This window comes from Heloderma suspectum, chromosome 1, assembly GCF_057233095.1.
Source record: "Heloderma suspectum isolate Gila_16-S chromosome 1, 16-S_ref, whole genome shotgun sequence".
Lineage (NCBI taxonomy): Eukaryota > Metazoa > Chordata > Lepidosauria > Squamata > Helodermatidae > Heloderma > Heloderma suspectum.
Genome location: NC_139458.1, coordinates 437,110,650 through 437,122,737, shown reverse-complemented (window position 1 = coordinate 437,122,737; position 12,088 = coordinate 437,110,650). Strand labels below are relative to the sequence as shown.

The window sequence follows — 12,088 nt, the reverse complement described above, 5'->3', positions numbered from 1 at the left end:
TTATCTCTTGAGAACACAAGGCCGTTCAGGGGATTTCAGTCCATTTCCTGGATCTCTTATCAAACAAGGACGGGGACTTTAGCGATAAGGCAGAGGGCGTCCCGTTCGTGGGAGGACAGCTGTCAGTGTGGCAGAGAATCATTATTCTGCTGTGGGCGTTCCTTTGTTCTTTGGAGAAGTGCTTTCACCTCTAGGCACTGGAATGCAAAATGCCACGGGGAAGGGGGCGGTGGAAGAGCAAAGATCTGAACAGATGAGCTTGCACTATAGGTGCAGATAAAAACCCGCATTCTCTTCATCTTATTTCTCCCTCTGACTCATGGGGGGGCGGGGAGAGATGTTGGCCAAAGCCAATCCAGTTGTGACTCACTATCTGAAACTATGTTAAGTCCAAGGAAGTCTAACTTGCCGTGAAGTTGGTGGTAACTTTTGGCAAGGGAAAGGAGGAAGATAAGACCTTTAATTACGTGCCGTTTGAAAAGGCTTAAGGAATTCTAAACAAGTTGGGCTGCAAACGGGCTGGCAGAGGGCAAATCCTTCAGCTTTCAGCTTCAGCACGTAGTCCTGCTCACTGGCTTCATAGCCTAGAGGCAAAACCACAGTGAATGTTGGGTGGCACAGCGGCTGAGCCCCTGCTTGTAGGATCAGGTTCAGGACCAGTTCTGATGCTTAGGTACTGGAGGCAGGGCACGTGCTTTGCATGCACAGTCCCAGGCTGTGTCCCCGGCATCTCTAGTTCAAACGGGTGTGCAGCCCTGGGGCACTCCCAGGACAGCCTGCAAAGCCAGGGGCGCCCCATCCGCCTTCTCCTGCAGCCCAGCTGAACCGCCTGTCAGCTTCTTCCCCAGGCTCTGCCCCCTCCCGGCACGGAAAAGCTCTCATCTCCAGCCAGCTGCTGACCGGAGAGAAGAGCTGCTTCCTGCTGTGCATGGCAAAGGCCGCCTTTCCCAGGGTTTAGCCGGGGAAAGCTAGAGATCCACTGCCAGTTGAAGTAGGTAATTCTAGCCATCTGGACCTGTGGTCTGGCTTGGTGAAGGCAGCTTCTTCTGTTCATATTTTCAGTTCTTCCTGTGGAAAGCTGACAGACAGCTTGTCCGAAGTGCCTTTGACTCCTGGAGAAGTCTGTGAAGTGGGGCATCGTGACACCTCTCCACCAAACTCCCCGCTTGACATCTGCCCTCTTCTAATGGCACACAGCCAGTCCAGTTACAGTGCCACGCAAGTCCAGCCCTTGGGTTGCAGGAGCAGGGATTTGCTGTGAAAGCCAGGAACGGTCCCCCCCCCCCAGCACCCCATCTTGGTTATGTATTTACTCGTTTTAAAAAGGACCATTTGCCTTTTAAGAAGAACAGGTGGGACCTGCAGGAAAATGTTGCAGTCCGTCCTCGCCTAACAGGAGTGCTCCTATTCAGGGTTTATGCCAGCCATGCCCGCCTCTGAAACACTCCTTTACATATCTCCCACCCCCAGTTATCCATTTTCCTTTTCCAGCTCAACATTCCATGGCTATTGAGCCTGCCCAGTCCTTATCAGGCAGTTTGGGGGAGTTTTTGCCCCCTTAGGTTTTCCTTTTAAACATTTTCTATACTTCTGCAAGCGAAGGGATTCTCTCGAACATGCTGATGCCACCTTCTTGTTTCTCAGTGGCCCTGTTTTATGTCCCAACTTGTCCACACGCACTGCTGGAGTTTGCTATTAGAGGGAGTGGTTATTTGCTGTCCTTGTTTCTCTGTCTCAGGACCCTGGGCTTGTGTGTCTGTTGTGGGGCCCTGGACGGGCACAGCCATTTCATTCCAAACAGCTGTTACATGTCTGGATTCGATGGGCTAGGGTGGGATATAAATCTGAATATGCCTCCTAAATAGATTTGGTTGGTAGGTCTAGTACAGCAGCAGGGTATATTAGCAGTGCATTTGGGCCCTCTAACTTGGGCACTTTAGCAAATGCACTCCTGTAAGTTAGCTTCTTCCAGCTATAACATACTGCATAATATTGCTGTGACAAACAGTTACTGCAATGCAGTGTTTTGGTAGTGAGTAAATGGATCTTTGAATGTAAGCAGGAAATATGATTAATGCATGAATAATAAACATTTTGCCTCTATTCTGAAGCATAATTGTGTTCCTCCTCCTAAAGTATTTCTCCTACAACTTCAAAGTAGCATAATTAGGCTGGAATCAAGTAATATTACCTTTTGCCTCCAGCCACCCGGTTGCATTTTGCAACAAGGCACTGTCTATTAGTCATCAGTGGAAGGTGAGCATTCCGCCATTCATTCATTCGATACAGGAAAAGGCACCTGGAATCTGCTTCTGCCTTTGCAGTGTTGTACTCGGCCGAAGGTGAAATTGGTTGCATTGGTTCTTGGGGAGGAGGAGGTTGGCAGACCAGCAGGAAGGATGGGGGAGACTCTCTGGAGCATTGCACAGGTCCCAGGTTGGTTCTTCTCAAAACATTCCCAGATGGGTCTAGGTCAGCCTTCCTCAGCCTGGTCTTGGACTACAACTCGCATCAACCCCCGCTGGTGTGCATGGTAGGGCACACACCACTGGTGTAGTGGTAAATTTTGAAGTGCGGTCACTCGTCGTGACATTCCCCATAGCCACGCACACCCCACCCCAAGGAGAGTCCCAAAACTGAGGCAACTGTGGTATCAACAAACCAGTTCTAGCCATTTTCCTCTCCACCAGGAACAGGTCTTTGGTAAAGCAAATAGGTCTTAATTGCCCGTTCGAGACCAAGCCACCCCAGAAAGTACTTTGCACTGCAACAGGGAACAATATATTATTGCTGGGAAAATTTACTTCCCCTCCAGCTACTGTGAAGATCACAGCTACGCTCAGAGGGGACCGGAAAGGCTGAGTGGGAGGGGTAACTGATGACCTCTCCACATCCCTGCTAAGAAAACATTTGGACACTGCATCCCCGGGAGCCCTGTCTCCATTACCCCACTGGCACACACCAAGCACTGGCCTTCAGTGGCAGGTTGGAGAGGGGTGAGGTAGTAGCGGCGGGCAAACGTGCATTGTTGCCGCACGGTGCATGTGCAGGAAGGGGCTTCTTGGGGCCACGTTTCTTCAGTGATGGTGTGTGAGATACCTTCTGGGGGAGATCAGTGGTCTAACAGTTGCAGTTTTCTTCAGCTGAGTGTCCATGAGGGGGCATGCCAGGCGTTCTAGCTGGGAAGCAGCAGTGAAAGATGAAATACACCTGCCTTCCCAAAGCCTTCCCTTGCTACTGCCTCTGCTGCTGTGCAGCAGCCTTTCCTCTTGCCCCTGGATTCTAGTGCAGCGGAACAAAGAGCAGCCTCTCAGTGGGGACGCAGTCAGACCATAAGAACAGCCCTGAGGCTGGGTCAGACCAAGGGCCCATCTAGCGCAGCAGTCTGTTCACACAGTGGCCAACCAGCTGCCCACAGGAAGCCCACAAGCAGGACACGAGTGCAACACCACCCTCCCGCCCATGTTCCCCAGCAACCGGTGTACAGAGGCATTCTGCTTCTGATACTGGAGGTGGCATATGGGCATCAGGACTAGTAGCTGTTGACAGCCTTCTCCTCCAGGGATTTGTCAGAGGCAGGAACTCTCTGGAATAGATTTTTGGAGGGGCCCAAAAGGTTACAGAGGGAGTGGAAGTCCTTGGAAGGTACAGTAGATTCACAGAGCGGGCTTAGTTCCGAAGGTCTGAGATAGACCAAAGACACTGATTAGTAGCACATTATTAAACTCAAACAAAATAAGCACTCTTGTATTATACCTTGCAGTTGCTGGCCTCTGTAATGTAGAATTGGACATCCATGATGAAAAAGCATTAAAATCTAGTTGTGTTTACCCTGTTCTCTGCTTCCATCTGTTGGTCTTTCTCAAGAGTCAAAGTCCTAGCATTAGCTGGCTTCAGGCAGGAGAAAATCTCTCTTTTCAGTAGAAAACAGCAGCTTCTCAGGGTTGGGGCCCTGGAGTGCATGTGAACTCACAGCTGGCTGCTGGGCTGGTTCTCTTTAAACGTGGCAGAGCTCAGCTCCAAGTGTACACTGGGGACAGTTCACATGCTGCTTACTCCAGTGTAGAGCAGCAAGGCTCTTGTGATCATAAATATCAGAAACCCGCTGATGACATAATCTGTTTCTCAGCTTATACAGCCAGGGTGAAAAACACTCTTGTGCTCTCCTTCCTGTATTACAGATACGTTCGTTCCAAAATCCATATAGCATAATATCTTTATTAGGCCAACTCAGAGGCCACAAAATGTACAAACTTTCGAGATCTCCAGTTCTCTTCATCAGGCAAGATGTTACATAAAGCCGGTTGGCAGGGGTTGTGGGGTGTAGAGGAATAGGAGAGGGGCAGCAGAGGGGAAAGGCCAAGTCGATCTTGTAGTCAGGATAGCTGCATAGTCAGAGTCTTCAGATGATGAGGAGGAGGGTTTGCAGACACTGAAATGGGGCTTTGCCAGGTGATGAAATGATTTCAGCACCCCAGGAAGAAGAAAGCGTCTGGCAAAGGTTGATCCTCCACTTTTGAAAAAAATAAAATCCACCTATTTAAAAAAAACTAAATGCTTTAATACTTCTTTAGATATGATAGGTAGTCCACTTATTGGAACAGGTTGTGTGAAGCAGTCTTAAGAAGCAATTTGTGGGCAACCTTTAGAAGAAAAAACACACTTGAAAAGATCCCCTTGCTGTCTGCAGCTGTTACATGAAGCAGCGTATCAATGTGTTTTCAGAAGCAATGGCCAATTGCTAGTGAGATCGGCCGCTAGACAGACCAGGCTTCTGCCACACGGATCTGCTTAGAGAACAGTTAGATGGCAGACTTCAGAGATTTGTATTTTTGCAAACAGTTCAGGATGCAGAATTGTCACTGTTGTGATAAACATGATTTGCCAGCATGTGCTCTGAGCCTGTTGGTAGCAAAGGCACACCAGTCGCATCTTGTCTGGTGTTTGGACCCTAACGTGGAGTGCCTTGGCTGGACATCACTGAGCTCACTTGTAATTCTCTGCCTCCCTCTCTCTCCTCTCCACAGATACTCTGAACGAAGCCTTACAAAGTGCATTGGGATCACTATAGAGACCAGGCCGGATTACTGCCTGAAGCGGCACTTGAGTGACATGTTGTCCTATGGATGCACCCGGCTGGAGATTGGAGTGCAGAGCGTCTATGAGGATGTGGCCAGAGATACTAACAGGTAAGGAGGACCATAGAATTGGAAGGGACCCTGAAGACCATCTAGTCGGGAGGTCCTCTGTCAGCCTGAGGGCCGAATTCCATTCCGAAGAAGCTTTTGGGGGCCACGTTCCAGTGGTGGGCGGGGCCAAAGGCAAAAGGGGCAGGGCAAAAAGTACTGGCATGTTTTAGCTTCAAGCTCTTCCTGCCAGCCACTAAGACTTAGGAGGGGTGTTGCGCCCTTTTTGAATGTGGGAAAGCTGCACTGACGCTGGGAATCCACCACACGATTGGGGGTTGAGGGGAAGGGGGCAAGGCCAGGGGAAGGGGCGTGAGGAAGCTTGGATGCAGTTACGGCACTACTTGGAGGGCGGCTTAGACGGCTGTAAAAGAAGAACGTAAGAAGAGCCCTGCTGGATCAGACCCAGGATCCATCTAGTCCAGCTTTCTGTTCACCCAGTGGCCAACCAGCTGTCGACGATTAACCTACAAGCCTGACACAAACGCAACAGCACCCTCCTATCCATGTTCCCCAGGTGTATAAAGGCATACTGCCTCTGGTACTGGAGGGAGCACATAGCCATCAGGACCGGTCACCACTGACCGCCTTCTCCACGAATTTGTCCAACCCCCTTTTCAAGCCATCCAAGTTGGTGGCCATCCCCGCATCCTGTGGTAGCGAGTTCCATAGTTTAACTCTGTGCTATGTGAAGAAGCACTTCCTTTTACCTGTCCTGACTCTCCCACCAATCAGCTTCATAGGGTGACCCCGGGTTCCAGTATTCTGAGAGAGGGAGAAAAAAGTCTCCCTCTCCTCATTCTGCACACCCGGCCTGTGTGGATTTGTGGAGGAGCCGTCTGCCCGGAGAGCGGCACAGAGCCTCTGGCAGAGAGAGCAAGAGGGGCCCACGTTGGAAAGGCCCCCTGTTGCGTACCAGACACAAGCGGCGGACCCTGGAGTCCAACCTTAGCAAGCAAAATATAAACCTTGTGCCACAAATTGCAGCAGCTGGATTAATTCTTACTCATTCCTTGTCACCGAGGCCAGGGCTGCCTGTTCCGCGTCGCCCCCCTGTCAAAAGGGGCATTGTAGAGGGGGAAGGGATGCGGACCAGGTCAGCTGGAGCACCGTCTTCGCAAGGAAAGGGCAAAGCAGCCTCCCCCAATCCAGTACCCTCCAGATGCGTTGGACTGTCACTCTCACCATCCGCAGGCAGCATGGAACAGATGTGCTGACTGGGTTATGGGAGTTGTAGTCCAAGACGTCTGGAGGGTGCCGGGTTGGCAGAGGCTGGCACTTACTGGTTTAGAGGGGGGAGGGAAGACCCAGGGAGCAGGGCGGATGGGCACGATTGCAGTCCATTAAGTTCGGCATGGCGTGGAGAAAGTGGGCACAGAGGGCCAACGTTCCCGCCCCCACCCTGTAATAGTAGGACTTGGTTCAACCAATGAAACTTGATTGGCAGCCGGTTGACGGCAGATAAAAGAGCCAGTGTGGAGTAGTGGTTAGAGTACTGGACTGGGACTCTAGTCCCCACTTGGCCATGAAGCTCACTGGGTGACTTCGGGCCACTGACGGACTCCCAGCCTAAACTACCCCACAGGGTGTTGAGGATAAAATGGAGAGGAGGAGGGCTATATGAGCTGCCTTGGGTTTGTTGCAAGAGGAAAAAAGGGCAGGATATAAATGTAATAAAGACAGACAGACAGACAGACAGAAAAGTTCTCTGTGCAGCACCCAGTTCCATTGTGGCCTTTGCTGCTGCAGGACATGAGGGTCACTGGCCCAGACGTTCAAAGGGGATCAGACAGATACATGGTGGGGGAGAGGTCTGCCGCTGGCTATTAGCCATGATCACTCAATGAAACCTGTAGATACAGCAGCGGTATACATTTGTACTCTCTCCAGCAGCATCTGGTATTCAGCGAGCGAGGGCAGGGGGATGTAGCTTTCACCCTCTGTTTGTGAGCTTCCCAGAGGTATTGTGCTGGCCGCTCTGGGAGGTAGGAGGTGGGATGTGATGGGCCTTTGGTCTGATCCAGCAACACTCATCTTCATCCTGGCAGCACGTCATCCCTCCCTTGCAGTCCTGAAGCTGCCTTGAAGCGCGTCCAGAGAAGAGCAGCCAAGGTGGGGAGGGTTCTGGAAACCAGGTCCTGCAAGGAGTGGTTGAACGAGCTGAGCCTGTTTAGCCAGGGGAAGAGAAGATTATGGGGAGACTTGATAGCAGTCTTCAAATACATGGAAGGCTGTCATGCGTAAGATGGGGCAGCACTGGTGATCTGTCGCTCCCGAGGGCAGGGCTAGAATCAGCGGGTGGGAACGGCAGGGGAGCAGATTTCAGCTTAATATTAGGAGAAACTTCCCGACAGCGAGAGCTGTTCAGCAATGGAGCAGACTAGCTCAGGAGGTGGCAGGCTCTCCTCGGGAGCTATTTAAGCAGAGCCTGGATGGCCATCTAACAGGGATGCTGTAGCTTCACCCTGTAGTGCAGAGCCTGCGTTGCGCAGGGGTTGGACTAGATGATCTCTAAGGTCCCTTCCAACTCCAGGATTCTAAGGAGCAAAGGGAGTGCTTGCAGCCAACGGGTCAGCAGGCTGACCTGTCCTGATGGGAAAGTAGCACACACTAGATGCATCAATGGGGTGCTGTTGTTTTTGCCCTCCCTCCCAAAAAGGTGGGTTGCTTGTACATATAAGGAGGGGTTGGGTGAGTGTCTAGGAGAGAGAAAGTGCATGCAGCAAAGTTAACCTTGGAGAGGTGAGAGGCTTTCCTGAGCTGGGGAAGTTTACACATGAACAGAAAGTTTAGAGATGAGAGGGACTGCGGCCCAAAGCTGAGAGAAGGGAAGAATTTTCTACCCATGCCATAAGTCAGGGGCGAGGAACCTTTTTCAGCCCAAGGGCCAAATTCAATCTGGGAAAGGCCTCGGGGGCTGCATTCCATCTGTGGGCAGAACCAAAGACAAAGTGGGTGTGGCCAGTGGCAGAACAGACAGTGCCAAATGTGATTATTACAGTGTTTTAAGCCTACTCAGAAGTCAGTGGACAGGGCTTCTACATGTCTACTCGAAAATGAGCAGGATGATGAGAGATGAGCTTTTCCTTGCTGAGAGAGAGGGCTGAGGAAGAAGCTGGTAGGCCAGAGGGGGAACCCCCACAGGCTGTATATGGTCCAGAGGTTTCCCATCCCTGTCTTAGGTTGTCTTAAAAATCCATTCTCTGTGTGCCCCATCAATCAGACGTTCAGAGGATGGCTATGAGAGCTCAAGGGCTTTCTCGGGGCTGCCCCCCACCCCCAGCTTTCTAAAGCTCTCCTTAGGGTGACCTCCCTTACTGCCTTTTTGGTGCTAGGCCAAACCTTTTCTGTTCTCCGTTTTAAGATTTCCATTTTAGCTGTTGTGGTTTGTTTGATTGGCCCCTGTTCCTGCCGGCTGTGTTAGCTTTTGTAATGTTTGGTGTGTTTTATGGTGCGGTGCTGTTATGTGTCTGTTAGACTTTTTATCTGTGCTGGTTTTAATTGATCATGAATTTTATTCTGATTAAGACTGGAGAGGCTTTACCTACAAGGTGTTAAAGAAATTTAAAAAATAAAAATGATAATAAATACGAATGATAAAATACTTTGTGCACAGAAAGATGTTAGTCATAATAAGTAATAGTAAATTAAGCTTGTTTTGCTGCATATTCTTCCAAATTCCTGGGCTAAAACTCTCAGCGGAATGGTTATGGGCAGATTAGTTCAGCAAGCCATGAAGGGTTGAAGTCACAGTTGTCAATAGCACCCTTCTGATGAAGGGAAGGCTTGGAGATGTGGTGCAGAAAAATGGAAGCGATTTGTTCACCCTCTCGGAGTCCAAGAAAGAGACTGTGTGTTTGATCAAGTGGACAATGCTTCCTTCTCCTGGATAATAGTCTGTTGATGGGGAGAGAAAGGCTTCCGTGCTAGACATGTCTATTGGGCAGGCGTCAATGAACCATAGGGAGCATTGAACAAGGAGCACGCGGCACACCGCCAGTAATGGGACTGGCCCGAGTGCCGTGCTATCCTGTCAAGTAATAAAGTCGCTAGGAAGAGATGAATGCAAAGATGGTAGATGGTATGTGTATGGCTGTGCATGCCCGTGCACCAGAATATGTCTGGGCTAAGTTGTAAAAGTTTGTGAGGGTTTTTTCCAGATGCTTTCAAGAAGCCTGAATAACTCGTAAACTATATTTTAAAGGATGGTAAGGGGAGACATGATAGAGGTGTACAAAACTGTGCATGGTGTGGCAAAAGTGGATAGTGAGAGATTTTTCTCCCTCTCTCACAATACTAGAACCTGGGGTCATCCCATGAAGCTGACTGGTGGAAGATTCAGCACAGATAAAAGGAAGGGCTTCTTCACATAGCAAATAGTCAAACTTTGGAATTCACTACTACAAGATGTAGCGGTGGCCACCAATTTGGATGGCTTTAAAGGGGGGTTGGACAAATTCCTGGAGGAGGATAAGGCTATCAGTGGCTATAAGTCTTGATGGCTATGTGCTCCCTCCAGTACCAGAGGCAGTGAGCCTATGTACACCAGTTGCTGGGGAACATGGGCAGGGGGGTGCTGTTGCAGTCATGTCCTGCTTGTGGGTTCCTGGTCAACAGCTGGTTGGCCTCTGTGTGAACAGATTACTGGACTAGAAGGACCCTTGGTCTGATCCAGCATGGCTCTTCTTATTCATTTTTTAAAATCACACAAAATATTAGCCCACTCAGGTCTGCGTATGTAATTACTACATTTGTTAGTGCTATTTCTGTTCACACAGTGGCCAGCCAGCTGCCTCTTGGCCAGATATGCAGAAAAATATCAGTTGGTTTATTTCATTTTAAAAACCCTGCCTCACCCCCACCCCCATATCCCAGCCAGACTTGCATGTATTGATTTACCCTCTGGAAGGGCAATATCAAATATTGAGAGCAGGTTAGCATACGCAGGAAGGTGACGGGGTGGGGGTGGGGGGCTTCCATCAGTGAAAGTGGACCTCCCTCCAAAAGACCCTTGAAGCTGGAGAGGGGACAGAACCTGGCCGGTGGGTGGGTGGGTTTTCCCACACGCCCCATCCCAGTTTGCTGTCCTCTTTGAAGGGCTCTGCTGTCTTCACAGCTAAACCAATCCTTGGAGGACATCTGTTGGAAAGCCCTTCTTCGATCCATGGAGACATAATCCCCCACAACTCTTCTTTTTATTTTCTTAGCTACAAAAAATGATATTGTAGCTAAGAAATTGCTATTGTAGCTAAAATGATTTTTTTGTATCCAGAAACATGATTTAAATATAGCATCTTGGAGGTACGTCTGTGTGTGTGTGTGTGTGTGAGAGAGAGAGAGAGATTAGGATTGTGCAAAGAATCCCATTATGGCCTAATGATAAGTGCATTTCCCTACTCCCCAACCCAGTTTCCACTCAAATTCTCCTCCTCTCCCATGTGTGCGGAGGGGGAAATTAAAAAATGCCACTTCCCTACGTGGTACTGCTCTACCTTGAGGATTACGTGAGCAAAGTACTTAAAATCCACGCACACACACACGCACAGTATATATGTGTAGCAAAGAGAGCAGGAGCGACGTGATGTTCATTCTGCAATGCTGTAATTCAAAACTCCTCAGTGTGTTTTTCGATGGGTCTCTACTTGTCACTCTTAACGTCTACGCCATGATGGCCGGCACAGTTTGCATCTGTTTCAAGCTTTTCTGGAGGGCAACGAAGATGCGTCAGTCATATAAGGAAATGAAAGCCTTTGGGGTATGAGGGTTGGTATCTGTTTGTGTTCTTCAGATGGAGGAGAATCTGAGTCCCAGCTGTTCCCTTTTGGCGGGCGTGCTTGGTTGTCGGTCTTGCTACTCAGCCCGGCACAAGCACTCTTGCCTCCTCAGGTGGGAGACAACACGTACCACCACTGCATCGCACCCCCCTTCCCTTTCCCCTTCCCCTGACATGCACCCCCCTCCCCTTACCTTTGCTGCCATAGAACCAATGTGGCAGTGGTGAAGGTAGCCGGGGGCGACAAGGGAAACAGAGGACAGGCGGCTGCTCCAGAGAGCCCTACTGGCCACTCCCTCACTGTGACAATTCGCCACTGCTCCCACTCGAGCACCTGACGCGGACACCTCGCCCTCTTCATGGGAGGGCCAGCCCTGGTGCTGCTTATATAGCAAAAGGATGGGAGGACAGGTCCCTGCCCTAAGAGGCTTGCAGTTTAGGAAACCACACAAGAGAGAAAGGGCTGTGCTGCTTTCACAGCAAAGCCAGATGGAGGAGGCAGCAGGCAGGGAAAGAATATGCAATCTCAGTGACTCATACTTAGTCTCCGTAGGGTATTGAATCTGGGGCAGGAGTATCGAACCTCAGTCCTGGGGGCCAAGTCTGGCCCACGTGGGGTCCTAGTCTGCCTCTCAGGTTGCCCAGAATGCCACGCCCTCTTCCCCATGTCACCACCTGGCTCCTGCTCCCCCCCCCCCCAGTCGTTTGATGGTTTCCCGGCTTCTGCGAAATTTCTTCCCTGTTCTGAAGGGCTGAAATGCCTCTCCTAAGAGGCTTATGTACTGGCAGTGAGAGCTTCAAGCTAAAATGCACTGGCATTGTGACGCTGCCCCTTGTGCCTGGAATGCGGCCCCCTGAGGGTGTCTCTGAAAGGGAATTTGACCCATGGGCCGGAAGAGGTTCAACAGCTCTGGTCTAGGGGGCTGTGCCAGAGGGCTAATGGGAAAAAAACCCGTTCTTTGATGGCGTTCTTCCCCTTCCCGTTGCCCAACTATTGCAGAAAGCCTTGTGCTTGTCTCTGTTTGAACTGCTCTCCTGGGTCAGCCAAAATTCCATATAGTCCACTGGGAGCACGATCGGGCAGCAGAGGAAGAGACCAGCTCTCTTCCTCCATTGCCTAGGTTGCCTG

The 12,088-nt window shown here is 50.4% G+C and overlaps 1 protein-coding gene across 9 annotated transcripts in view; it reads left to right on the top strand.

Moving 5' to 3' along the window:
• Positions 1–12,088, top strand: part of ELP3 (elongator acetyltransferase complex subunit 3) — a 120,362-nt gene that overhangs the window by 19,676 nt on the left and 88,598 nt on the right. For all 9 annotated transcript variants that reach the window (XR_014787019.1, XM_084829507.1, XM_084829506.1 and 6 more), the window contains one exon: positions 5,028–5,189. Coding sequence is in view for 8 of the 9 variants with exons in the window: in XM_084829507.1 (XP_084685633.1) it covers positions 5,028–5,189 (162 nt within the window). In the remaining variant the exon portion in view is untranslated. The remainder of the gene's footprint in view (positions 1–5,027; positions 5,190–12,088) is intronic.